Source organism: Thamnophis sirtalis, unplaced genomic scaffold (assembly GCF_051295495.1).
Source record: "Thamnophis sirtalis isolate CommonGarterSnake01/CBP01778 unplaced genomic scaffold, rThaSir2_p1.2 scaffold_2, whole genome shotgun sequence".
In the NCBI taxonomy this organism is placed as follows: domain Eukaryota; kingdom Metazoa; phylum Chordata; class Lepidosauria; order Squamata; family Natricidae; genus Thamnophis; species Thamnophis sirtalis.
In genome coordinates, this window is record NW_028261382.1 from 69,982,012 (window position 1) to 70,009,895 (window position 27,884).

Sequence of the window (27,884 nt, forward strand, 5' to 3'; positions counted from 1 at the left end):
ATGTTCTTGAATCCCTCTCTGTGAGATGGGGTTGTTTCTAACTTTTTTTAAGGGCCAAGCAACCTTAAGTGGAATGCTGTAGAAGTAAAGCGAAAAACAGGTGATGGAAAACTATTTAAGTAAAGCAGATTGGACTATCAGGATTGTTCTTTTCATGACTTGTTTTCAGTGCTGCCCCCTGCTGGCTGAAAAGGGTCTTCAGTTTTTGGACATAAGACAGGTTGCAGATATTTAAATGAAAGCTTTATTGGTTTTTTGTCATGCACTTCTTCCGGGGATGCTTGTTCTTTGATTTGACACACCATCAGTGGTTTTCTTATCTTTGTCTTACTGTCCAAGCAGCATAGGTTGGGCAGAGACTATAAATCCCAATTTACAAGCTATAAACATGTTCATTCAACAATGAAGTCAAAACCACCCAAAAGTCATAATGGCTTTATTCAAGGCACAACTACAGCCACTTCCTTTTGTTTGTTCAATGTCCATATCTAACCTCCTTGCAGTGAAATGTTTTGTTTCCAAGTTGGCATGCTTGGACTTGGAGAAGCCACCTCACTTGACAAAGTGTTTTATCCTGATGATACCAGCCTCTAGGCGCTCCCTTTCCTGAAGGCCACCTGGGGAACGAGGCCATTAGAAAAGCAGATCACTAGTGGATGTAATATCTAAATTAGGAGAGGATATGGATCTGCAGCCTCACTGAATGCCCAGATAATTTGACCTCTCTTACACATTTATTGACATATTGCAAGGTTTATTTACTATTGCCCCTACACGGATTCCCAGGACTTGATATTTTTATGAATCCAATAAAGACCATTTGAACTTGCCATTACATTGTACCGGTAAACCAAATCCCTCCCTTGGCATCCACTCAGAACAACCATAAAGAAATCTCTGGTGACCTCTAGGAAAGCAGAGTGAATAGGAATCTTCCAAAGATGCCTCCATGCCATATGCTCTGTGGAAGAAGTCTGTTCAAGCCACCAGAAAAAGTGTCATCCAGATCTCCAGGTGAAGTGTTAATGCCATTTTATAATACTCTGGTAAGGCCACGCTTGGAATACTGCATCTAGTTCTGGTCACCAAGATACAAAAAGGATGCCGAGGTCCTAGAAAGAATGCAGAGAAGAGCAACAAAGGTGATTAGGGCTCTGTAGGCTAAACTGTACAACGAACAGTTAAGGGAATTAGATATGCCTGGTCCATCAGAAAGAAGGACTAGAGATGACATGATAGTGGCCTTCCAGTATTTGAGGGGCTCTTCCCTCACAGAGGGGAGAGGTTCAATCTATGTTCCAAAGCATCTGAAGGCAGAACAAGGAGTAACAGGTGGAAGATTACTGAAGAGAGAGCCAACTTAGAATTAAGGAGTAATTTCCTGACAGAACAATTAATCAGTGGAACGAACAGCCCTTCAGAAGTTCTGGGTGCTCCATCACTGGAGGTTTTTAAGAAGAAACTAGAGGACATTTGTCCAGAATGGTACAAGGGCTCCTTTTTTAGTAGAGGGTTGGACTAGGAGACCTCCAAGATCCTTCCAACCCTATTATTCGATATTCTATGTTCCAAGCAAGGTCTAAGTGTTGCCTTAAAGGAGAGATGGGAGGCGTAAAAGTGTAATAACCAAGACCATGCAAGAATCTTGTGAGTTTAAAATCGTAGCCCAGTCTTTCTCAATCTTGACAAGTTCAAGACATGTGAACTTCAACTCTACCTAAAGAACAGCTACAGACACAGGCATTTCTTGCCACTGGATTTCCCAGGCATGGACTCCTGGACAGAGTGAAAACACAGACGGTGCTCTCAAAATGGAGACTCAGAAGGGTTAGGACTCTCTCCTACATGGTTGTTTATACCTTTAAAGCCCTGCCCTCAGGCTTAGATCTAAAAAGGCACAAGAAATCATTAGCATCAGCCAACCTACAGCATAATAGCTAGCATTAACCAACCTGAGATGGAGAGACCGAAACTAATTAAAACAGTTGTCGGATTATTTGTCCTCTTTATGGCAGCAACCTTTGGAGGGCCTGCTCCCAATGGAAAGGATGCTTAAGAGCTCTGGCACCCCCACCCCACCCTTTGCTCCCCACCCATCTCTGGCTAGTTGGCAGCTGGAATTGAGCAGCCTTTAAAGTAGGACGTAAAGTGAGATTTGGACATTAAGTGTGAAACCTACTGGGTCAGGCTGGACAGCCTCCTACAGCCTCTTTACTTCTATATTAAAGCAACATAGGCAGAGTTGCAGCTTGCAGCTTGCAAAAGAACAGGAAGCAAGTGCCTAACCACAAGATGTCCCTATCAATGTTCCCTCTAATTTTTTTTCAGTGTGAGCAGAAAAGTATAGTGTTTGAGCAGCATATTTTCATGCCTGAGCACCTGAATTTTTTTCACAGATGTCACCTAAGACAACAATGAAATCAGTATTATTTGAAACTCAAAGTTATGTTTATTCAAGGTACCCGCTTAATTAAAAGTGTTATATAATATCAGTATCACTTAACAACGCTCCTGCTTAGCAACCAAAATGTTGGCTCAGAAAGTCTGGCATTTGAAGCACGCAAGTCTTAAAGCTGTTGTTACAAGACCCTTGCACCCCTAACCCTTTAGGGGGAAAAAACCCCAGGGGTCTTCAAACATGACAGCTTTAAGACTTGTGGACTTCAACTCCCAGAATTCCTCCCTAAGGGGAATTGTATATTTGGACTGTTTCATAGTTACATTAGAGAACTACATTGTTAGAACTTAGCACAAAAGATACCTTTTATCTGAAAATCCAAATAGAGTAAACCTGCTATTATCCCAGAGCACTAATGTCATTTGTCCCAATCTGTTTTACGAGTCTGTATTAAAATAGATAGAAATATTTTCACTAAATTTTATAGATCTATATTTCAGGAACCTATCAGAAGTTAGGGCAAGATAAGAGTGGAAGAATGAATTTTGTTGCAGGTCATCGGGATTTTTTCAGCATCTTAAAAGTGGAGCGCATGTGCATTGAACTAGCAATACCCATTTAATAACAAAAGGAAATGGCTGAATTAAATTTGGTAAAGTTGCAAGCGAGCTGTAAAAAGCTTGTGGTTTTTAAAATCATAGAATCAGAAGGGATACTGGAGGTCTTCTAGTCCAGCCCCTTGTCCAAGGCAGGAGTCTTTATATCATCTGAGACAAATGGCCGTCCAGTCTTTTGAAAACCTGTAGCAAATGAATTAAGATTCCATTGATTTTAATTGTTCTTACTGTCAGATTTCTCCTTATTTCCAGCTTGAGTCTCCTGACAAGTTTCCATTGCTTCTTGTCCTGTCCTCAGGTGCTATTGCTGCCGCCTCCTCCTCCTCCTCCTCCTCCAACAGCACCAAGACATTTGCTGCCCAGCGCTGCGGCTGAGGTGAAGCCGCCAAACCTCCCGCTGGGGCCCCCCGCAGCGTTGGGCGGAAATCCGGCAGTGCTGTTGGAGGAGGAGGAGGCGGCGGCAGCAGATATAGGAGAATGATTTCTTACTGTTGCTTGATAAACAGTTGGAATCTGAAATTTTTCCTGAAGAAGTTAAAGGTTTAAATTTTTAACCAAAATGTCTTTTAAACTCTGTATTATCTACTTAATGTTAATCATGCTTGCTCATTTTAGTTCCACTTATAAAAATAAATTTACTGGACCAAAATTGAAGCCAATATAGAAAATATTTCAATTAAAGCCAACAAACAGATTGGCTTTAAACTTCCTATAATTAAAATATCAAGCTGTATTCTCTGAAGTCAGCCATGTTCATTACTATACCTACATTTCTCTATTTGCCCCAAAGGATTTAAAAATATCTTGAAAATAAAGAGAAAAAAACTTTTTCTAGAATAAAGCTTAAACAAGTAAATAGGAAAAAAGACATAAACACATACAATAGATTATGTAATGTCCATTACTTCACTTTGTAATTCTTCCGTATAAACCAATCCTCTCCATTCCATTAAATATGTGCCCATAACAGACTTTAATATTTGTATGTGTGTAAGTATGTATAAACATACATGTTCAAGCAGATATACCTCCTAATCATATACTGCAACAGTAAGAGCAATAAAGTTTATATTCATTAATCAAATTTATACAGCCACACATCTATCTCATCCAAGGCACCTCTTAGACATATTAGACAACTTCCACTCCAATCTTCTCTTTTGGATGCCCCCCTCGCCCGCTGCCAGGAGAGCCTCCCTGACACTGAGCCGGAGAGCCTCATTCTGATGCAGCCCCAGACAGGAACAGTGCATGAAGTTGTGACACTCCCAATGAAAGCACAGGAGACCCACTTGGAGAGATCAATGGGATCTTCTAGTCCAGAAACCCAATGGTGACCTCATACTACTTGCAACCACTAAGATATTTACTTTACAAACAAGCAAATCAAAATAAAAATCAGAAAGGAGGTACTGATAACATCTTCAGAAATGTATCTTGATGTAGGACCAAATCCCTCCCTAAAATGAAAAGCCCACCAGTAAAACACTACGGAAACCGCCGGAGTCAAACTTCCTCAAGAAAATGAAAAAAAAATGTTTGCCACGAAGGATGCTGGACAATTGGAAACCGTTGCCTCTTTAGCAAAGGGGGAAGCAGCCGATTCCTCCTTCTCCCCTCCTGGATAGATTAGTGGAGTTCTAGCCGCCTGCAAGGGACTTCCCCACGTTTCCTTTACAGAAATCTCTGCGCGGCAGATAGAAACTGCTGCGCGGGATTTTCTTGCCATGTGCGCGGCCGCGCAGCCACGCACCTTAGAGGGAACAGTGGTCCCTATGTCAAAACCTATGTCAAAACCCATGTCAAAAGTCCAAGGTTCAATTAAAGTTCGTTAATGACACGTACTCCATAAACAAAAGGAGAAGACAGACCCCATCTCCTTCTAAGTCTTCCTCCTCAAGGTAAAGACTAAGAAATGTGTTAAGTATTTCCGTATTACGCTGCCTTTGAGAATGTATAAGAACGCGTGCTTCGATAATGAAGGTGGTTCAGAACTTGCAATGCTAGCCATGGGCTAGCTTTCTGAACCTGGCTGCCAAATAAACTTTTCCTGTAAACTGAGAAGTCTAAAGCCTGTCATTTTCTGCAACACCTTCCTCCTGCTTTGTGGTTTGAGTTGGCCTCCTGTTCCTTTTCACCCATTTTACCCTGAAGAAGGAAAGGACGCCACGCCCTCTCCCCCTTGCCCAGGCTCCTGGACCAATTGGGAAAGACCATTCTGAGAAGGGGAGAAAAAAGGGCCCCCCTCCTGGGAAGAGGTTATCCATCGCATTTTACATGGCTTGGGGGTCACTTGGAGCAGCAACTGTCCCAAGGGATTCCTGGGCCAATTGGGGCTGCAGACTCTAAGGGGTTTGTTACCTAGCCTCTCTTCCACTTTTGCATTGCTACTTTATATGGCAAACCTGAGGAAAGGACGGTATCCTCTTGATTCTCCTGAAAGAGACATTGGATCCTTCAGGCTGAAGAAGTTAAATAAAATCGCACTAACTTTGGTGGAATCTCCCCTCCCGTCCGGCCTCCAGTTCCATCCAGCCAAAGCCTCCTTTTAAGGAGGGCCGCGGGTGGGGCGGAGTACTTGAGCCAGAAGCCCCGGCGTCTCTGAAGAAGCGGGGGAGACCCACAGGCCTTCCGAAAGCCCCGGCAGAAGGGCAGGAAGGCGGGGGCGGCTGGTTCTCCGTCCCGAGGAAAGGAGGCAGCGGGGCAGCTCGAAGCCGCCGAAGGCCGCTCCCGCCTGACCCGTGGAAGAAACTTCCTAAGGCGAAGCCTTCGCCGCCGACCCGAGCAGCGCAGGAGAGGCGGCTGGAGGCCGGGACCGGACCGCCTTCGCTCCACGCCGAGCGCCCCAGGGACTGGGTGGCGGGCCCGGCCCTTCCGACTCCCCACGAGGCGGCAGGCGGGGCTGGTCAGAAGGCGCGTCGGGGAACTGCCAGCCGTCACTGCCCACCTTCCTTGACGCGCCGCCGCCGCCGGGCTATAAGAAGCCGCCGGGCTGGCGCAAGGCAGGCAGGCGCTCCGGGCGGCGGAGGCTCAACAGGCGGCCAGAGGGAAGGCGGCTTAAAGCGCGAGGGGCGCGGGAGGTGTTGCGCGGCGACCCGGCTCTGCTGCCGGTGGGGCAGCGGGCATGGAGGCGAGCACGGTGGCGGCGGCGGCCAACGGCTCGGCGGCCAACGGCTCGGCGACCAACCCCTTCGTTCAGACGGGCTGGCAGATCGCGCTGTGGTCGGCGGCCTACGCGCTGGTGGTGCTGGTGTCGGTGGTGGGCAACCTGGTGGTGATGTGGGTGGTGCTGGCCCACCGGCGGATGCGCACCGTCACCAACTATTTCCTGGTCAACCTGGCCTTCGCCGAGGCCGCCATGGCCGCCTTCAACACGCTGGTCAACTTCACCTACGCCGTGCACAACGACTGGTACTACGGGCGAGCCTACTGTCGCTTCCATAACTTCTTCCCGGTGACCGCCGTCCTCGCCAGCATCTACTCCATGACGGCCATCGCCGCCGATAGGTGAGATGCCGCCGCGCGTCCCGGCACCAGCTCCCGCGCGGCCTCGGCGCGACTCTTCGGGCGGGAGGAGCGGGAGGGGAGCGCGGCGGGGCGGGTTACGCTCCTTCTGCCCCGGCCGGCCGCAGTTGGGCGAGGCTCGCTGGAGGGAGACGGCAAGGCAGCCGGACGCCCGCGGGAAGGCGGCGGCTCCAGGCTTTGCCGCGGCAATTGATGTTGCCCGTCCAGGAGCAGAAAGTTCCGCCCTTTACCCCCGCCCGGCTTTTGCCCACCGCCCGCTTCTAAAGGAGGGGCGGGCGGCGCCGGTGATTAATAGCCGGGACTCACACGGACACTGATGGAGCCCCGGCGGCTGCCTGTCCTCAGTGCGCTGAAGTCTTCCCCCGGGGAAGGGGCCTCCGCTGCTCTTGCCTGGGTCCCTTGGGAAAGCCCCCCACCTGCTCTGTGGCCCCTCCCAGACTCCCTTTCCCAATTGGGGCTCCACAGGGGCTACTAGAGAACGAGGCGGGCCGGTCCTTCCGCGCTCTCTGCTCAATTGCCGGAGCCTCGGCATGTTCAAATGCCTGCCGGACTTCGCACATCAAGCGCGCTGCAGAAGCGAAAACAATGCGGTTCTCCCGACAATCTCGGGAGGCGGCTTGGCTGAGAGGCAGAAACTTGCTCAGATTCGGTGCATTTTCACTTCTTACATCAGAATAAGTCCCCCGCCCCCCCCTTTTTTTACCGAATTGGAGCGAAGACCAGAGACGCATCTAAGGCCTGTGCAGGTTTCCGCAGAAATCCCGGCGAATTGTCAAACCCTGTTTCAGAATTCATCTCTTTCCTGCTTTGGCAAAATGCCCTAAACGGGCACTCTGGCTTTACCAGAGGTGCGAAGTCACAGAAACAAAAGAAAGCTGCACGGGAGATGCTAATGCTTCCACCTCAGTCCTGCCTGGAGCCCCAAGTGGGATCCCTGCTGTTCCCCCTCCTCCTCCAGGCTGTTCTCCCCACAACAGCTCCCTGGGAGCTTGGTTGGGCTGCGGCCACCAATGTCTCTTGTGGAGCTTGGGGAACCTTTTGGGTCCAGGATGGATCTGACAAACGGCTCCCAACTGTTTGATGAGGTTTGATGGAGGCTGGCAAAGTGAGCTACTACCCCTCTCCTTTGCCTGGGGGGCCACCCAGGAAGAAGGCTGGTTTATTTCTGTATGAATTTGAAAATTGTCCTGCATGCCCATCCTCAGACTTTATTCCCATGGGCAAGCTGGTGGCCCATGGAGGGAGCAAAGTCAACTGGTTCTCCTCCTTCATGGCTACCCCACTGCAAATGCCCTTTGCTGCCCGTGGTGGGATGAGGGGCTTGTGAATGTGCTTTGCGGGACATGAGCTAGGAAGGCAGGTAGGGAGCCTCCTTGCACCAGTGATGGCCAGCAGGGTCTTGGAGATCAGCTGGTTTAATAAAAAAAGGTTCTCTGCCCTCCTTCGTGGGGGTGGGGGGAGATATTTGCTCCACATAGTTTGTAAACATTGCTTTTAAAACTGAGGATATCTATCCATGCCTTTTTGTCAGGAGTAAAGCTTTTTGTGGTTTTCAAAGGATTTTAATAACAACCCCCCCCCATTTTTCAGTATTTTTCAGAGAAGAGTTTCATGGAGGGTTTTTTGTATGTGTGTTCTGAAACCCACTATCGTTACATGAAGTGAAAAGCTTTCATTATTGTAGAATGGTAGCAGTGCAGGAAACATCTGCCTTTTACCACAGCAAAACTAGAAAACGTTTTACTTCCCTCTTGACTGCCTTGAAACATTCCTACCATAAAAAGTAAGGCGGCGGCTAGGGGAGGGGGAGGCATGGGGCTTTCCTCTAGGAAAAATGAATGTCTGGATGATTGCTTCTTGCATTTTTTAAATATGTGCTGATATCACCTGGAACATGCTGGTACATTCCAGTTAGAAGGCCGGGGGTGGCAGGGAACTCCCTGTACGCTTCATCCACCACTAATTTGGATGTCAGAGCTGCAGTTTTTCATCTGTTGGCTGTTATTGCTCTGCTGTAATGAACGCTTTTCATTTCATGCAAGGAGGGTGAGTTTCTGCCATCCGTGGACTCTTAGTGCCCAACATTTAGAAGGCTCCCCTTCTGCATATGCTACAAGTCTTTAGGGGTTTGGAATAATGCAAAATGTGTCCTCTAACCTAATAAATTCTAATTCTAATTCTCTGTTTTATTTTTGTTTTATTTTGTTGGGCATTTGCTTTTGAAACTTAAAATCCTAATCCTTGGGATTTTCAACAGCAATTACTTTGAGTCTGGAGAATTTGAGAAGTTAAGAGTGGGTTTTCACACATTAGGTGCTGGGTCCTCATCTTTCCACAGCTAAGAAAAGCAGAGTGGATGAAGTCAAAAGCAAAATTTATTAAATAAATGGGCAAAATGCAAATTGTAGGCCATTGAGAAGCCGATTACAGTGTTTTTTGTTGCTCAAGTGAGATGATTTAAGTGCAGAATATTTCTTATGCATTTGAATACACACCAACATTCCATTCGTTCAAGTATCAGCATTTTGAACTATTGATCAGTCAGCATGATGGAAAGATGCTACACCACCTTGGAGTAACTGCATCAACTGAAGCAGCTTCAGCACTGGGAGAGGGAGAGGCCAGGTTAAAAACATAGCAATAAAACCAATAAGTTAATTGAAATAACAGCTGGAAAGACACGGCTCTCTAATGCCCAAGCTTTGTGCTGGACAGGGCTGCAGTTGAGGGGGAGAGTAATTGCCTCAGGACCAACACAAGGAGTATATTACTCATATTATGCAGGAAGAAACCAAATGGCATAGAAAGTATCCACTCTGGGGGGGGAAATAGCCCCTTTTTCTGCCTGTACAGTATGAAATTAATCATGGGGATACTTTTATTCCCTTTTCATGCCATTTGTACATTCCTTTGAATTCTCCAGAAATGATGTTGTTAGTTGCATAGTCGTGTCCGACCCATCATGACCCCATGGACAACTTTCCTCCAGGCCCTCCTGTCCTCTACCATCCTCTGGAGTACATTTAAGCTCACACCTACTGCTTCCATCATTCCATCCAGCCACCTCATTCTCTGTTGTTCCTTTCTTCTTTTTCCCTCAGTTTTTTCCCAGCATTAGGCTCTTCTCCAGGGAGTCCTTCCTCCCTGGAAGCCAAAGTATTTGAGTTTCATATTCAGGGTCTGGCCTTCTAAAAAGTAGTCCAGGTTGATCTTCTCTAGGACTGACCACTTTAATCGCCTTGCAAGGGACTCACGGGAGTCTTCTCCAGCAACAGAGTTCAAAGGCTTCAATTCTTTGGTACTCAGCTTTTCCCATGGTCCAACTTTCACAGCCATCCATTGCAACTGGAGGAACCATGGCCTTGACTATACGCACTTTTGTTGGCAGGGTGATGTCTCTGCTTTTTAGTATGCTGTCTAGATTTGCCATAGCTTTCCTCCCCAGGAGCAGGCGTCTTTTAATTTCTTGGCTGCAGTTCCCATCTGCGGTGATTTTGGAGCCCAGGAAAATCAAATCTGTCACTACCTCCATTTCTTCCCCATCTATTTGTCAGAAATTGAGAGGCTGGATGTCATGATGTTAGATTTCTTAATGTTGAGTTTCAAGCCAACTTTTGCACTCTCCTTCTTGGAGAAATATCTTCTTCAGAGATACTAGTCAGGCAAAGAATTATAAAAAAACAGGACAGGGGAAATAAGTGAAATAAGTTTCTAAATCTGGTCACGTCTTTCATTCATCATCTCTACAGCTCCAAATCAGTTGCAAGGTGAGGGTTCTAGGCTAGGTGTTTGTAAGCTGAGAACTACCTGTATTTTTAACTTTAATTCTTTTTTATAAGTGTGAGCCTCCTAGAATCATTATATGAGATAGCTGGCATATATGTCCAGTAAACAAACAAATAATTTCTCTAAAAGATCACATACAGGAAAGACCAGGTTTCATCCACATCCTTATGTGCCAATGAATGCCATTGATCACCACGGGGTTCCTTCTGAGTAGACCTCATGGGAAGGGAGGGGAAGCATGTCATCCACACACACACACACCCAAACTCTTCTCTGCTTTTAATTCTTCCTTTACAGCCAATTGAGCAAACAGCCTCCTATGCAACATGAACCACTGAAATCATACCATGACGCTCAGTCTACTGGCATCATATATCTTATGAACAAATATTTTTGGTTACTTCCTTGCAAAATATATTTGCAATTAACCATTTTCAACAAGGGGTTATGAATAATGCCTTTATTCACAAGTAGCCCCACTTTTGCATGGTCTTCTGTGCCCCTGCCCAAAGCAACACTGCAGAGGCAGGTTCCACCTTTGTGGAAGACCAGGCAATTGGGGGCTCCCCTCACCTCTGGGGAGTGGATGTTCCACAATGTGGGGGCAGCGACAGGGAATGCCCTCTTCCCAGACCCCTCCCCCAGTTGAAATTCTTTGACTGACGGCTCTGTCTCATGCCTTCCCTACCTGACCAGGTGGAATGGGCTAAGGACAAAGGTGCTTCCATAGCAGTGACGTGCGGTGAGGTTTATGGCTGGTGAGGCACTGATGTCACACACACACACACACACACACACACACACACACACACAGATATCACACAAGGGCCCTTCACTAAACATTTTTTTTACTGGTGGGGAATTAAAATTCCCCTTTTCCTCAATGGGAAATCATATTCAGACAAAGAAAATTATTAAAAATATCCTTTCCTTTCTGAAGCCTTGCACCTATATTGGGAGGGGGGAATAGGGGAAATGCAAGCGGCAAGGCCAGCCTGCCCCCTTCTTGTCTCCCACCTCCCCTTCCCAACGGGACAAGAAGGCAGTGGGCTGGTCTTGCAAATGGGGATCAGTGCACTCACCGCCTCCCCCGGGAGGAGCTCTGCAGTGGGACAGATGAACGGAAGGGGAGATCGCCCCTTCCTCCTCCACGCCCCCAAACCCCATCTTCCCTGGCCTGCACTCCTGCGCCCAGGCTCCTTTGGGTTCGGGGGTAATCCGAATGGGGGGAGGAGGGGATCCCCGGGGCGGAGGCCTCCTGGTGCAATGGTCTTCTGCAGCTCCGGAGCGAACCTTCGCCTTCCCCGCCCAGGATTGCAAGGCTGGAGGCCTCGGTAGCAACCATCCCCAGCTGGCCAACCCTCGCCCGTACCATCAGCGGTGGGACCCGCGCAGTTCCTCTCCTCCCCGGCGCCATCCGGTGGGCATGCGAGCACTGCATGCGAGCGCTGAATGTACGGCCGGCCCGGAAGGCATGCCAGCACTTTAGAGTGCTGGCAGGGCTCGGCCACCATTCAGCGAAACATGTTTCGCTGAATGGCGGCTGAGCTCTAAAGTGCCGGCTTGCCTTCTGGGCCGGCTGGCGTGGAAGGCAACCCGGCACTTTAAAGGCATGCCGGCACTTTAGAGTTCCGGCAGAGCTCGGCCGCCATTCAGTGAAACATGTCCTGGTTTGTGGCCGGGCAGCACGCTTGCACTTCAAAGTGCATGCCGCCCGGCCACAAACCAGGACATGTTTCGCTCTATGGCGCGCCGAGGCGGCATGGCTTTAAAAAATAAAAAAATAAAAAAAATAAAAAATGAAAAATAAAAATAGATGTGCCAGCTCGCGCGCCAGCAGAGGCGGCTAAAAAAAAAAGCCACACACACACACACGCACATACACATAATAAAAACAAATTACAATTACTTACATTACAAATAAATTGAATTCCTCCCCCCTGCCCCCTCCCTCTGACCCACATACCTTCCAGCTGCGTCAAAAATGCTAGATTTGGTCTAGCCAGGGCGAGCCAGGCTAGGCTAGTTGCTGCTAGAGTCACCACGTGGATGACTCTGCTTAAATGTTTTAAAATAGCCTCTAAACAAAGTGCCCTCTGCAGGAGGAGGCGGGAGAATCATGTGCCTCATTTGCATACAGAATTTTTTGCTTTTTAACCCTTGGTTAACTCTTAAAAGGCGAAAAATTCCTTATGCAAAGGAGGCCCATAGTTCTCTAGCCTCCTCCTACTAACTGCACTAAGTAGACTCAGAGTCACTGTGACTTAGAGTCTGGGAGCAACTACCTTGGCCTTTTTAATTATTTTAAAAATTGTTTCCTTTTTCTTAGGAGACTGGTGAGGCCCCACCTCCCCTGCCTCTAGTGACTGCACGTCACTGTTCCATAGGTAGCCTGGCCCCAAGCCATGTAGAGCTTTATAGGTGATAACCAACCCTTTGACCCAACCCCTGGAAGAATCAGAATCAGGAGAGAGCTGGAAAGGACCCTTGGAGCAGGAGACCCGATACCATTTTAGATAGGTGGCTGTCCAGTCTTTTCTTGAAAACCTCCAGGATGGAGCACTTCTGAAGGTGATTTCTGTTCCATTGGTTAATTGCCCTCACTGTTAGGAAGTGTCTCCTAACATTTTAAAACTAAACAAGGAAAGAAAAAATGTGCATTAAAAACCCCCACACATATTGAATGTCTCCCTCAGTCTTGAATGAGGTCCAGCCCCACTATGGTTGAGTGTGTTGTGTTTTAACCTGCTTTGTTTTCTTTATTTTTAAACTTTTTAGTACTTTTTAAATTGTCTTTTATGTAAGCCGTCCGGAGTCCTTCGGGATTGGGCAGCATATAAGTTTATTATAAAATTAAAATTAAAATTCAGTTGAATACTGATAAATGTATTTCAGCAATAATAGCTTCTGTCCCCTTGCAAAACAGGTCCACAAGTCAGTTTAACCCAACAAATTTGACCCAGCATCTGTCTACTGTAAAAAGGAACCGCTAACAGCTACCCTGTGGTAACAATCTATTATTGCATTTAACTCACAGAAATTCCACAATGGCTTCTAATCTATCATAAACCACTGCGGTCATTATCTCTGATCCTCGATTCATTCTTAAAAACAAAACTTTTCCTTAAAATTTTAATTGGGAACTTTCAAACAATTGCATCTCATTCCACAAAGTCATTATTCTTTGTTCTAAATATCTCTGCAGCATTTGTGGTTCAAAGAATCTTTCTAAAAAGTGTACAAAGAAGAGCAATAAAGATGATTAGAAATATGGGGGCTAAAGTGTACAATGAACAGATAAGGAAACTAGGATCTCTGGTCTAGGAAAGAGAAGGACTAGGGTTGAATGAGAGCCACCTTCCAATATTTGAGGGACTGTCACTGAGAGAACGGGGTCAACTTATTTTCCAAAGCACTTGAGGGCAGGGCAAGAAGTACATATAAAAGAACCAACCTACAACTAAGGACTATTTTCCTGTCAATTAGAACAAATAATCAGTGAAACAGCTTGCCTCCTGGAATTGGGGGGGGGGGGGGGGCGGCACCACTGGAGGTTTTCAAGAAGGTCCTGGGCAGCTATTTGTCTAGAATGGCATAACGTCTTCTGCTTGAACAGAGGGTTGAACTAGAAGACATCCAAGGTCCCTTCCAAACCTTGTAGTCTGTTTTATATGTTTAGTGTTGAATGAGACAAATTAAGTATATTTTAAAAAATGTAATAATACTAGTAGCAACAATGGTGCTTTGGAAGATCTGCAAGAAATACAATTTGCCTGCAGGCAAAAACTGGTGGGACCATCTTACCTAAGTGTAAGACCTTGAGTTTGTTAAAAAATTTGTTAGCCACCAGAGGCTTCCCAGATAGCTCAGAAACTGCATCAGAATGCTTATCTATGGTGTCTTGTCAAATTGGAAGAAAGTCAGATGGATTGCCCAGAAATCAGCTCCTGTTGTTCTACTAGTCAGTATTTAGAGCAGTGCCTTGAATGAAGGGTGGAAGGAAGATGGTCTCATCTCTACACACAATAGATGGCCTTGTAGCTGAGAAGACAGAAATAATATCCGAAATGTTGTTGATAGATTAGAGCGGTGAAGAGGAAGGGTCTTGGGCTGTAAACATACAGTGAATGTATATTAATCATGGAATAATGTTAATAGTTTATGATCTTGTGGGGCCACATTATTAGCTATCCAGGGCCGCATGTGTGACCCCTGGGCCACGAGCTGGAAAGGGCTACAAGTGACAGGATGAAATTTAACAGAGGCAACTATCCAGTTTTTCACTTTGGAAGTCAAAATAAAAGGCAGAGATATAAGAGCAAATGGATTGGTCAGTCTTGTCAGTCTTGTTCAACCTAGAATTGGATAGCTCTGAAATTAGCTAACAGTCCCTGCTTAGCACACTTAACTGGGAAATACAATTGAAAGGACCTTTGATCTTTCTCTAACTTACCCAGTTCCCGTTGCCCATTGCTCCCATCGGCCCCAGCCCCTCACCTCCTCTGCTCCCCTAATATCCTAGGGTAATGGACCCTAGGGTGGCTGAACCCTTTTCTCATACTTCAATTCTACTACAGCGCTTATTCTCTGGCTATGAAAATCCTGACAGCCGCTAGATGGCATCTCACAGATATGTCTCTCAGCCGCCACCTAGTAATCTATAGGTTGAATAATCAGCTGGCTGACCCTTACTTCAAGGATTAAAAAATAATAAATCAGTGAACAATAGGAGAGAAACTGCAGAACAAAGAGCATTTGTGGTGTTGTGCATAATTGTAGGAGGCTTTTCATATTGGGAATGAGGTTGGGTGGGACTGGAATGGTAGCCCCCAAAACCATCAATCTCAATCCAAACTGTATGGCAGCCCAGACGCTCTCTGGGTAAGGGCACACTGTGGGCTCCATGAGGCTTAGGGCAGGTGGCTTCCTGCCAGTTGCAGATGGGAAGGGAGCAGGGCAAAGCAGCGGAGGGGAGGTGGGCTGGGCGTCCAGGGATTTCAACTGGCAGCAGAGGATGAAGAAGCTCTCCCTGCACCTTTAAAGAGGAGACACGTGGCTGCAGGTGGATGCAAACTTCTCTCTTTGCTTAATATTTTCTTGCTACATTTTAAATCTCTCTCCTTCCCTCCCCCCCTCTCTCCCCCCCTCTTTTTTAAAGATACATGGCCATTATCCATCCTCTGCAACCAAGGCTATCAGCTGCAGCCACCAAGGTTGTCATCTGTGTTATATGGCTCTTGGCTTCGCTGCTCTCATTCCCTCAAGGATACTATTCCACCACTGAAGAGATGTCTGGGCGAGTGATGTGCTTTATCGATTGGCCACAAAATCAGACCCAGGTCTCTGCAATAACGTGAGTTGGCCTTGCTGTTGTTGTTGCTGGAGGTAGAAAGAGAGGGCTAGGCATTTCTCTTCCAAGAATGCGCTCATGATTCCAGAGGAGCCAGACTCTCAGGTTTCACCCCCTTCTGATTTTCTGGCCTCCCTGTACAGCATCCGAATGTTGCTCCATGGGTTGGATGAGGTCTTGGCTGCATTTCCTTCATTGCAGTAGACAAGGGGATAGTCACCCTCCCATCTTCAAATACCATATTTGGCCAAGAAAATACCCTCAGGCAGTTAAACATCACAAAACTGAGGAATTATTGTTTTATTACAGAGGTTTCTGTTTATTTTTCTTTTCCATTGATTGATAGATTAATCAAACATCTAGCTGCCTGCATCATGGTAATTATATTTATAATTTAGAAAGGAATTAAATGGAAACAAAGCTCAAACAATTGAGAGCTATAATGAATTTACAGTTGAAGAACTGGGGTGGTTGTGCAAAAAGCAACACACAGTGGTTTGCCAGATTGCCAGGGAGGTGATGGACTCTCTTTTACTTGTGTGCATGTGTGTGTGTGGGGGGGGGGTTAACCAAGCTCTTCTGACCCTCTGTTGCTAGGAAGGCTGAAGTAATTGGTGCTTCTGGTAGGCAAGGTGGATCCACACCCAGGTGATCTCCAAGGTTCCTTCTAACCCAGACAGTTTATGATATTCAAAATCCTAGATATTACAACTTTGTTGAGACATTTGCTATCCATTTTGATCCTTTCTTATTTTGTTCTGTTAACATCCTTTTTATTAAGTTGCCTCTAAGCAATTCTTTTCTGTTCTGGTATATATCTTTCCTGTGTCAAATGGCTTTCTTACGAATATAAAGTAATCACAATATGAAAAATGCCAAAGAAAATAAATTGAATTTTGACATTCCACTGAAATGAGAAACCATGGAGCAGTGAAGAACGTATCTGCCTCTGGCCCTGGAAGCTTCTCACTCAAGCAGCCTTGAAAGCCGGCCTGATAAAAAAAGGGAAAGCGCCACACAAGCTCAGTCTGGTCTCATGTTCCCCATATCTCCTTTAATTTATGCAGGAGTTGGAAGTAGGAGGGCCAATCCCTGGAATGAAATCTAGTCAGCTGCAATTGGAATCTGCACATTTCTCCTGTTGAATAGACAACTGTCAGGAATTCTCTGATGGGCTCAGAGGACAAATGTCCTTGTGGATGGAGAGCTCTTTAGAGAGCTAGACGTAGAAGGGGAACGGGGACAATCACAGTGGAGGAATGGACTGTACAAAATGCTGTAAAACGCAGAGTCCTTCCAGGGTGGACTTTTTGAAACCTGCTCAAAAACACCTTGATGTAAAGGCTGAGCAGTGACAGGGTTGAGTCCTAAATGAGGCTTGAGTGTCTGTGGGAGATTTGTAGGAGGTTTCAAAAAGACCAAAATGAAGGAATGTGGTTCGGTATATTGAAGGGCTGTGTGTTGAGGTCTCCCTCTGCAAACTCATGAACTTATTTGTACAGCATGTTACGTAAGTAGTCCTCAACTTACGATCACAAATTAGCCCAAAATTTATGTTGCTAAATGAGGCAGTTAAGTGAATTTTGCTCCATTTTATGACCTTTCTTGTCACAGTCTTTAAGCGAATCATTGCAATTGTTAAGTTAGTGACATGGTTGTTAAGGGAATCTGTTGACTTCTCTTGTCAGAAGTTCACAAAAGGGAATCACGTGACCCCAGGACACTACAACCGTCATAAATATGAGTCAGCTGCCAAACATCTGAATTTTAATCACGTGACCATGGAGATGCCACAGCGAAGATAAGTCTGAGAAACAGCCCTAAGTCACTTTTTTCAGTGCCATTATAACTTTAAACGGTCAGTAAATGAGCGGTTGTAAGTCAAGGACTACCAATATTTGTTCTTTCAATGTTTTAAACTTTTTTCACCCTTTTTAAAAATCTCGGCCTGGAGTTTAGGGACTCTTTGCCGTGAGGGCTCCAAGAACATGAAAAGTGGGCAAATTGATTCCTGCAGAACAATTTGATGAGCTGCATGACTTCAGTGAGTCATATAGTTGTAAATAAAACAATTAGTTCTCTCTAATTCTTTCTAGAAACTATGGCAAAAAATATTACCAGTATCTGGGACCTTGCTTCTGGAATTTCTCAACCTCATAAAATGAAATTGCTTCCTCTTCCTCTCTATTTCCAACCTTCTGGACTTTCTTCTGAACTCTTCCCTGCTCCCCACCAGTCCTTTCCCTCTCTCTCTCTTTCTATCGGATCTCCAGCTCAGGAAAGAGTCCCTTGCATTAACAGGAGAGGGAGCTTTGACCAAAGCAGGAAAAGGTTTGAAAAGGTTGAGAGCCAGAAAAGGAAAACCACAGAACAATGTGGTAAAAATGCATGTGGCACCTGTGTAATGCATTTGAAATGCAGATGAAGCAGCTGCAGAGCAATGTGTTTCTCTGCCCATCCTGATCAATAGAGACCTTGAAAATGCAATGCAGACAACATATGTACAGTGAGTTTTCCTTTTGGGGAACATCAGCGCATGACACCAGCAACAAGGCCTGCGTTTAGCTATAACTCAATACTTGCAGGTGACACATGTGCGCATGGCAATATGGCTGGGAAGAAAATCCTCTGTAACATTTTTATCCAATGCTGGCTGCCCAGGGGGGGTCAGACAGCTGTTGCAGCCACATATCAACGTTTAGCCGACATACCAGGATAACTTCCTGTAGCTGAGAGCCTCCTGGCCCCCTGCAGAAGCTGCTGCACCAACAGCACTGCAGGGCATTTGACACACACACACACACACACACACACACACACACACACACACACACACACACCCTGGGTGTTTTCCCCTTGTGCTCCCCCAGCCTCCAAAGGAGAGAGTGGCTTAAAGCCCCTTATTTTTTTCTGTTGAGAAGCAAAGTGATGGATGAGAGTTCCCAATGGAAGGAACTTTGCAATTATCAGCACATAAATATTTATATCATGCACGCAAGAGACTCCTACCTGCCTTTTACTCTTAATAATAATATTCCTGGGGTTCTCCACACATCTGGCAGCCTCCACACATCTTCGATTTTCAAGCCCCAGAATTGTGAAGGCCACACCAGAGATCCCTGGTCCTTTGCCCCAGTTCAACAGAATGTAAGCTTTGCCCCTGAAACTCTTTTTACGTGTCCCCATTAGGTTGGTTTCTAGTGTTTCGCTACCTTTTTATTCCTTGTTCCTTTTTCTTATTGCATGTTTTAAAATGTTTTTTTATTTGTGGTGTCAGATGAGGGTCAGACAATGCAAACTCAATGAATAATTAAATAAGTGTTATATAATATACTCTTTCTGGGTTCTAGAGAAGGTGCTGAAAATTGCCTAAATGAAACAAAGAATTGAGTGAATGACTCTCGGCTGCAGAAAGGCTGAAAGGCATTCAGTCTGGAGAAAAAATACAGGAGAAAGGATATCAGAGTTTGCATATATAAAAATAGAGAGAGGGTGATATGAATTATTTCCATTGCTGCAGACTCCAGAACTGCAAATAATCTGCATGAGTTGCAACTGCCTAGATTTCACTTAAGTAGAAGGAAAGAGTTCTATTGAGATCTATACTACCTCCAGAGATTGTAGGTTAGCCATCTAAAAAGAGGCTGGGCAGCCACTTCTAATTAGTTTTCCTACCTATCTGCAGCGAGTTGGATTAGATTATCTTTGCAGCCTCTTCCAGAATGACAATTTGATTATGCCATTGTTTCTTTTATTTGGTATTTCTGTCATCACTTCTCAGTGATGGAAAGGGAGGCGCCTTACGCGTTCTACAAAACAGTCTCTTTCTTTCCTGGGTGAATCTTGGCCTCCAAGTAATGGAGCTACATTCAGACCGAATTTGGGCAGTTGTTGCCTTGGCTGCCATTCAGGTCACTTCCAGTCCTGTGGCCCCCTCCACCTCCCGAGGCCAGAATAACTTCTCATCAAGCGGATTGGCCCTGGATAAACTTCTGGCATCTTTTGTTGCCGCAGCAAATTGAAAAATGAACCTGGTGTAACGCCAGTGTTTATTCTTGGTGTGATATCTCCTATTTCAGCATTTGCCATCTCGAAAGAGCTGAAGGTTGCAGGTGAGGAGGAGTAAATGCTGCCTCTCTGGGAAAATGTACAGCTCTCCTTCATGTCTCCCGCATAGCAACTGAATCGCTCCTGGCCCAAGAGAAAGAGCCAGGAGCTTCAGCTCCAAGACTTTATTGTGAGACACACACTAGGGAGGTTCATACTCCTCAGTAACAGAGCTGAGGGTTGGGCCTGCTCAGGTCACTCATCAAATCCCCCGGCTGCTCGGGGGGGGGGGGGAGCTCTGAGCCATCGGAGGAAATTGTTTGTTGTTGTTTATTGGATTTATATGGCAAGTCTTTGGGATGAAACCCACCTAAGGGGCTTTTGCCAATCAGCCAGACAGGAGGCGAGAGAGAAGGGCTTGGCTTGGACGGAGACTTTGGGGCAGGTGGAAGGGAGAGCACTGGGGTGTGCGTGTGCAGCTGTTCCTTGCCACACCCTCTGCAGCCGAGGTAGTTCTTCTATGGAAAGGACATTGCACATACTACTTCATTTGAGGAGTGGGGTAAGATAAGGAATTTTCTTTCTAATTCTATGATCTGTGATCAGGTGGGCTACAGGTCATTGTGGGGAAAATCTCTCTGGGTGACTGTTAAGAGCTGATGGTCTGTAGTCTGTATGTGGGGGAGCTAAAAGCATTAGATGTGGGCTACTATAGTTGTCCAGTACATCCATCATCAGCCTGAAGGTTTTGTCTCTTCCTCTAATAAGCAGCCCAAACTACACCATCATACATTTGTCAGGAGATTGCAGTGATGTTCCAACTAGCAGCCAGATTTGCATCAGGAATAAAATGGAAAGAATGTTCAGACTTGTGTCTCGTTTATTCCAGGTATCAGGTCTGCATCACTATCCTAGCCTATGTCTTGCCACTCATAATGATAGCCTATGCCTATATTACGGTGGGCATTACCCTGTGGGCTAGTGCGATACCAGGGGACTCTTCAGACCGCTACCATGAACAGGTGTCTGCCAAGCGCAAGGTAAGCTCTGTCAGAAGAAGCTCAACCAGAAAGGAAAGCCCTGTCAAAGAAGGCAGTTCAGGTCGGGGTCCAAAGGGTAAGTGAATAGACGGAGGTAGAAACAGGCAGCCAGGATCTCTTGCCAACCACTCGGAGTCATTTGAGGTTGGTTTATTTCAAGAATGGGGAAGCCCTCGAGATAGCACCACCAATGCCAGAAAGCAGGGCTAAGGATGATGGGTGCTGGGAATTGTGGCTGAGCGACATCCCACAGACCTCAGCTGCTTCGCCATTCCCTTTTTACAGCATGTCATTGAGTTACATGTATTAAAAGTTAGCATATTCCAGGTCCCATTTTGTAACATAGCTTGTTCTCCCAAATGAACATGATGCCATGAATGCGCTGAGAGAGCTCTTGGCTTCTTCAAAGAGGGAAAGGAAGAATCCAAAGGATCACAACCCTGATAGTGGATGCAATGTCTCCCAGGGCATCTTCCTACAGCTGGCCTGCTGTTTCCATTAGGACACTGTTTCTCAACCTTGGTGATTTTAAGTCCTGTGGACTTTAACTCCCAGAATTCCCCAGCTCTGCTGGTTGGGGGATTCTGGGAGTTGAAGTCCACAGGACTTAAAGTCACCAAGATTGAGAAACACTGCATTAGGGGAAGGCAAAAGCCACTGCAGGTGTCTCTGGCCTTGCCTGGCCATGCTGCTTTGTGGGCCCTGGGGGCCTCCATAGGAGCAGCCCCACTTGTCTCCTCAACCGGACTCTGTGCTTAACCTGGGTGGCTCTCCTCTTCCTCTGGCAGGTGGTCAAGATGATGATCACGGTGGTTTTTACCTTCGCCATTTGCTGGCTGCCTTACCACATCTTCTTCCTCCTGCAACTCTTCGAGGATGATATGTTCTTGGAGAAGTACATCCAGCAGGTCTACCTGGCCATCATGTGGCTGGCCATGAGCTCCACTATGTACAACCCGATTATTTACTGTTGTCTCAATGACAGGTAAGACCTTCTTCTTATGGCAGCTTCCCTTGAATATGAATAAATGTAAAGTAAATTACAGTAAAAACATACAAATTAACATAATTTATGCAAAATGGACTATGTTTTTAACAGCCCAGAGAATTCAGCTTTTCTTAGCATGGAATGACCATTAGATAGTAATACAACAAAGACCCTTGGACTATTTCAGCCCCCGGGGTCATGAGAAGCGCAGCCTTTCCCGTGCTGGATGGAAACCCAGCTGATCCTGGAAGCCGAGGGGAGGCATGAGGGCATCCGAGGAGGCTTCAGCAGCCTCCAGGCAGGCTCTCCTCCTGTGGCTGATGTGCTCTGTCTTTTCAGGTTCCGGGTGGGCTTCAAGCGGGCTTTCCAGTGGTGCCCATTCATCCATGCCAGTGAATACGAAGGATTGGAAATGAAATCAGCCAGGTACCTGCAGGTCCAGAACAGCCTCTACAAGACCAGCCGGATGGAGACGACGGTCTCTTCTGTCACTGGCAACCCAGAGGAAGAACCGGAGGATGGCAACAAACCCAGACGGCCCTCCCTTGACTTGACCTCCAATGGCTCTTCTCTCAGTGATACCAAAACCATCTCAGAGAGCCTGAGCTTCTATTCCAATACGCTTCCCTGAGCAAACACATGATTTAGCCACACTGTGACACCACTTCCATCCCTCCAATGAAGTCCCCCCATCCCAGAACAAATGGACCCTTTCCTGTGGCTGCCCCATGGGCTTTCCTTCTCCTTCCAAGGGGTTCCATCCGATGTTGTTCTTCTCCGCTGGTCATGGATCCTGTGCCTTCCTTCCACCCAACCTTTCCTCCTCCCTCTGTCCAGGATCTCTAGGCAGGGGTCATCTGTCCATCTCCTCTCTATTAAGCTGCCATTGTGGAAGCAGTGGATATGAAAGAAACTTGTTTGAGGTTTTTTTGGAGGGGTGTAAATGAAATATATACGAAGTTGGAGTTTAAACTTTAATTTTTCTTGGAACTCAATTCAAAATCCATTTCTACAACAGAACATTTGAATTTATAATATTTGTAATAGTATTTTGTTCCATTAATGAACTTTCAGTTACTTTCCTTGAGTAACTGGTATACTTCCAGGATCACTTTTCTTCCATTCATTCATCAGTGTTTGTTCCCGGGCTTAGAGGGAAGTCCTTGACTACCTCTAGTGAGGTGAATTAATTCTGTTTCAGGATCTCTGCCTTTACCATAAGATATGGCTCAAGGCTCCATTCAACATTTTCTTAGGGCTCAGTCTCCTCGATGAAAACATTAGACTCATTCAATGTCGAAAATCACACAAAGAAAGGTTCGACTGTATGGTTTCTGTTAGCAAGAAATGTTTCTTCTTTCATAGGAAAAGATTAACTCAGGCATAGCAGCCGTCCAGTCATCCACCCAAAGCATCATCTGGAATGTTCTAGAATTTCCAACAGGATTGTGGGAATTGGCCACAACATGTTTGAATCTTCCTTGAAGTTTGTGCATTCCATGACTAGCAAAGCCGAGGGGAGGGGAGGCTGCCAACTGTCTACCTGCAAGCATCAGGACTGATGCCTCCTTGCAACACGCACGGCTTGAGCAGCTGGCAAAGGACCAAAACGAATGTGTGATTGTAATGCAGCGCCTGCTTTGGCACCAAGCTCATGTGACAGAGATGAATAGATGCTGGCTTAATAAGATGGAACCAAATAGCATTTTAGAAAAGCTATGTGGTAATAAAAATCGGATAAAATAATTTAACAGGATAGAATCAATTGTGGGTGAAAATACAGCAGGCCCGTTTCAGCATGAGTCTTATGCTCTATCACAAGGGGGCCATCGGCTTCTCAAGCAAGCCATCTCTTCCAGTTATGGAGAAATTTTGAGGCTACAGGAGAGACCCACAAGTCTCTTGCCACGGCCGGAGTGCTGCATCAGCTCCTGCTGACGAAAGTGATCACAATAGCACAATATTAGCTCTGTTGCATACAAGAGGATGGGATGAAGACTTGCCGAAGTCAGTATGGAAAATCTTCTCTAACGAGATGACAAACTAGTCAGTGATTCAGTTACCTGCTATCTAACTTCAAACATATGTGTGTCTGCATCCACCTACAATACCTTTATAACAAAACTCTTGTGTGGCAAAATATTTTTCATTGCATACTATGTTATGCAACTACATGGTAGCTAGGAGATATTTGCTGATTGTCCTGAAAAATGGTACAACCCAGTTTTCCACAGACACAAAGCTGAGCACAAGTTGCCCAAAACCTCCTATAGTATTTCCACAAATGGCCAAAGATCAACATCACAGAACATCACTTTACCCATTATGCCTGCATCAAGGGCCTCTTGCAAATACGCAATAAAGGAAAAGGCCCAGACCATAATACAGGCCAGAGACTTGCTGATGTCCCTGGGCAGAGCTGGCCTGTGTATCCATTTCCTGTGTTTCTTGATCTTCCAGCAACTTTGGAGAGTGTTGTTTAGACAGTCCTTCCAGATTGGCTGCATGTCTTGGAAGAGGGTGCCACCATGTTGCATTGGTTATCCTACTATCTCCTTGAGTGATTTCACTTGTTGTTCAGTGGTAAGATTTTTGTGAGGTGCCTCAGGGCTGACGGCTTTTCATCCATCTAGGTGAGTCTGCTGGATGAGATTATTCATGAGCTTGGGGTTTGTTGTCATCAGGTTGATTATGACACCCAACTCTACATCTCAACTGTGGGCTATTCAAGTTGAAGCCCCCAGACAAATCCCAATGTCTGGAAGCTGCATAGGTCTTGATGGTGAAGAGAAGTTCAGGCTCAATCCTGATAAGACTGATTATGAATTTTGGGGGTTTTGATTTATAGTATTGGAAAAGGCTGTACTTCCCCATTTCAGATTGATGCACAAACTTGGTGTCTTCTCCAATGCACTCTGCATGGAGCTGCCCTTGAAGATCAGCCACTGGTCCAGAACATGGTGGTGTGTGGAGTGATATGCTCACTGTTCTGTGAGCTGTGCTGATTGCCGCTGGGCTTCCAGGCTCAGTTTAAGATGCTGGTTACAAGCCTTTCATGGCATAAAGCCTGGCTATTTATAAAAAAAAACCTCTCTTCTATAATTTCTGCCCACTCAGTAAAATTTGGCAGAGAGTACATTCAAGGTTCCTTTGGTTAAACGATGTCATTTGTTGGGGCCCTGAAATGTGCCTTTTCTATCAGAGCACCTGCCCTCTGGAATAATATCCACTTACAGATGGATAAGGCTCCCACCCCATTAATGTTCCAGAAACCTTTCAGAAGCTGGCTGTTCCCCCAGGACGGGGTGGCTGCCGAAGCCCTCTGCGTAAGCTCTTCTTTTTCTGTTTCACTTGGTTTCTCTTCTCTTCTGCCTGTGAGCTCTTTCTCCGTTCCTATTGTGCTGCCTGCTAAAGGGGATACTGCCCAGAGTCATTTGAAGTTGGGTGGACTCATCAATAAAGAAACAAACAAAGCAAGCTGTCAAGCAAGCAGTTGACAGCCATTACTCAATGACCAGGCACAGGATATTTGGACTGCTGCATGACAGAACGTAAGACATTCCCTGTTGGGTCAAAGCCAACTGCTTCTCAGTGGCTCCTCCAAAGGAGGGAAGGAAAGCCGTGTTCTTCCCCACGGCTGTTGTTCTGCCTAGGGGTGTACCAGTCCCCACCTACCCCAAAGAATGGGTCCGCAGAGGCCTGGGCACCACGTGACGCCCCCACCCTGAAGCGGAAGGGACCTTGCTTGTATGAATGGGCCAGCAGCAAATCAAACAGGAGAATCGTGATGCTTTTTATACTGCTGTGAAACCATTTAGGCAGGGTGGGGGGAATGGAGCAATGTAGCTGAGGCTGAACAACAGGTGGGGGGGTTGAGGATAGAGAATGTGCTGTTTACTGTATATGTAATTTCTTTCTTGTGTACATTGTGCAGGCCTGGGGAGCACTTCATAGGTGCTACATGTTTTTACTTAAATGTGCTGCAACATAGTCATGTTCAGAATTGTAGCTTTTGTTGTGAAATGAAAAACCTAATGGGAAAGGTTCCCTGTATCCTGTCCTAGTTTTGGATGCTACAATTGTTTGTGAAATGTTGACGGGCCAAAATAAACCATCCCTATCAGAGTAGTTCACCTACGCAAGAGCATTATATTTTGTGAGTCAAATCCTTATAACTGGGGTTTTCTTGAGTTTTGGGTGTTCTAATGTATGGAATAATAACAATAGAAATCTCTTTAAGAAGAATTGCAGAGACATCTTGCCAGTAAAAATTAGAGTAAAATTGTAATAGAGATTTTAATGGAATGTTTGTCCAAGAATACAATAAAATTTTGATCCTAGAAAAACTGTTTAGAAAGAAATAAAAAATTGCCTTCCAGCTAGAGGAAAGAAGCAGATGAGTAGAAAATGCAGATAGTTCAGCATGAAAGTGGCTTATCCTTTGCTTAAGGGATGCTCAAGCACCTCTTCTTAAAATATTATAGTGATAAATAACTATTCTAAGGGGGGGGGGAATGTTCACTTCACAGGATTGCCTTTCTACATTGAGATAATCAGACAAGTCCCCCATTGCCCACTTAAGAGGCAGAGGCTTTGCTGCCCTACGTCTCAGCTGCTTCCCAGGCCTGCAGCAAGGCCGAATCCAAGGGTGGCTGCCTGAAGGCCTCCACGCTCTCTTCCCAAAATCCTCCAGGTCTTCATAAACCTGGTAGTTAGATAGTCCTGCCAACCAGAGGTGGTATTCAGCCAGTCCTGACAGGTTCTGGAGCAACAGTAGCGGAAATTTTGAGAGTGGGGAGGGAATGGGGATTTTGCAATATCCTTCCCCTGCCATGTCCACAAAGCCACACCCACAGAATTGGGAGCAAAAACTTTTTAATCCCACCACTGAACTAGATGTCAGTTGCTTCTCAAGGATATGCTGAACACTTCTTTTGGTTTTGTTTTAATAAAAAATAACAATTGTTGCTCCTTCTTCCTTACGCAATTCAATGGAATAATTCTTTTCATGGCTGCTATTTCCTTTTTTCCTGATTTAGTTGCCTTGTTGATCCTAGAAGGGATAGTACCAGTGACGTGCGGTGAGGTTTATGGCTGGTGAAGCAAAAAGAAAGCGGCTTTTGGCCGCCCCGCCACTATGTCCGACATAGAGGTGTCCCGCCTCTATATCGGACATAGCGGCGGGGCAGCCAAAAGCCACTTTCTTTTTTTTTAATTGAAAAGCTAATAAATTTTACAAATATTTCACCTTCCCCTTCCCTCCCCCCACCCCAACCCTCCCTCTCCCCAACTTTACAGAGCAAAATACAGGGTATAAACATTTGACAATCATACACTAAGATAAGCTAACTAACTATAGCATCTTACCTCTTGTACTTTAACTCCCCTTTTGTTAAACTAAATTTAAATAAATTATAACATTCCTTGTTCATTCATAAGCTAATTGAAATTTCTTAGTCTGGTATTTATTTTGAATGTAATCAATCCATCTTCTCCATTCCAACTTATATTTCTCATCTGAATGGTCCTTCAGATATGCTGAGATTTTGGCCATCTCTGCTAAATTTACTACTTTTAACGTCCATTCTTGAATAGTAGGCAATTCTTCCTTCTTCCAGTACTGCAACAATCTTGCTGCCATTATTAAGTTCAGAATCAAATTAGTCTCTATAACTGTACAGTGTGTATTTATACCTAGCAAGAACAACGGAGGAGTAAACTTTATTCTCTTTTTAAGAATATTTTGAATAATCCACCATATTTTTATCCAAAATGCTTTAACTTTTTTATGTCCACCATACATGATAATACGTAGCGTCAGCACAATTTCATCTCCGACATTTGGATTATAAATTCAGATACATACAAGCCAGCTTTTTGGGATCTAGATGCCATCTATAAAGCATCTTATAAAAATTCTCTCTCAAGTTTTGAGCTTGCGTAAATTTTACATTTCTTACCCAAATCTTTTCCCATGTTTCCATCATTATTGGTTCTTCAAAGTTTTGTGCCCATTTTATCATACAATCTTTAACTGTTTCAGACTCTATTACTATTAATATATTATACAACCTTTTTATATGCATTTGACTCTGGTCCCTAATTTGTTTTACCAGATTTTCCTCATTTTGTA

The 27,884-nt window shown here is 45.5% G+C and overlaps 1 protein-coding gene across 2 annotated transcripts; it reads left to right on the forward strand.

The window, feature by feature from the left end:
- Positions 1-6,041: 6,041 nt before the first annotated feature.
- On the forward strand, positions 6,042-22,859 carry TACR1 (tachykinin receptor 1). 2 transcript variants are annotated; one of them, XM_014063564.2, is made up of 5 exons: positions 6,045-6,522; positions 15,485-15,679; positions 20,613-20,763; positions 21,552-21,748; positions 22,091-22,859. In XM_014063564.2, exons 1-5 carry the CDS (start codon positions 6,140-6,142, stop codon positions 22,380-22,382), a joined length of 1,218 nt encoding a protein of 405 aa, XP_013919039.2. In that variant the 5' UTR covers positions 6,045-6,139; the 3' UTR covers positions 22,383-22,859. The 2 variants fall into 2 exon arrangements, with proteins under 2 accessions (XP_013919040.2, XP_013919039.2); XM_014063565.2 differs by lacking the exon at positions 15,485-15,679 and having other exon boundaries at positions 6,042-6,522.
- Positions 22,860-27,884: the final 5,025 nt, after the last annotated feature.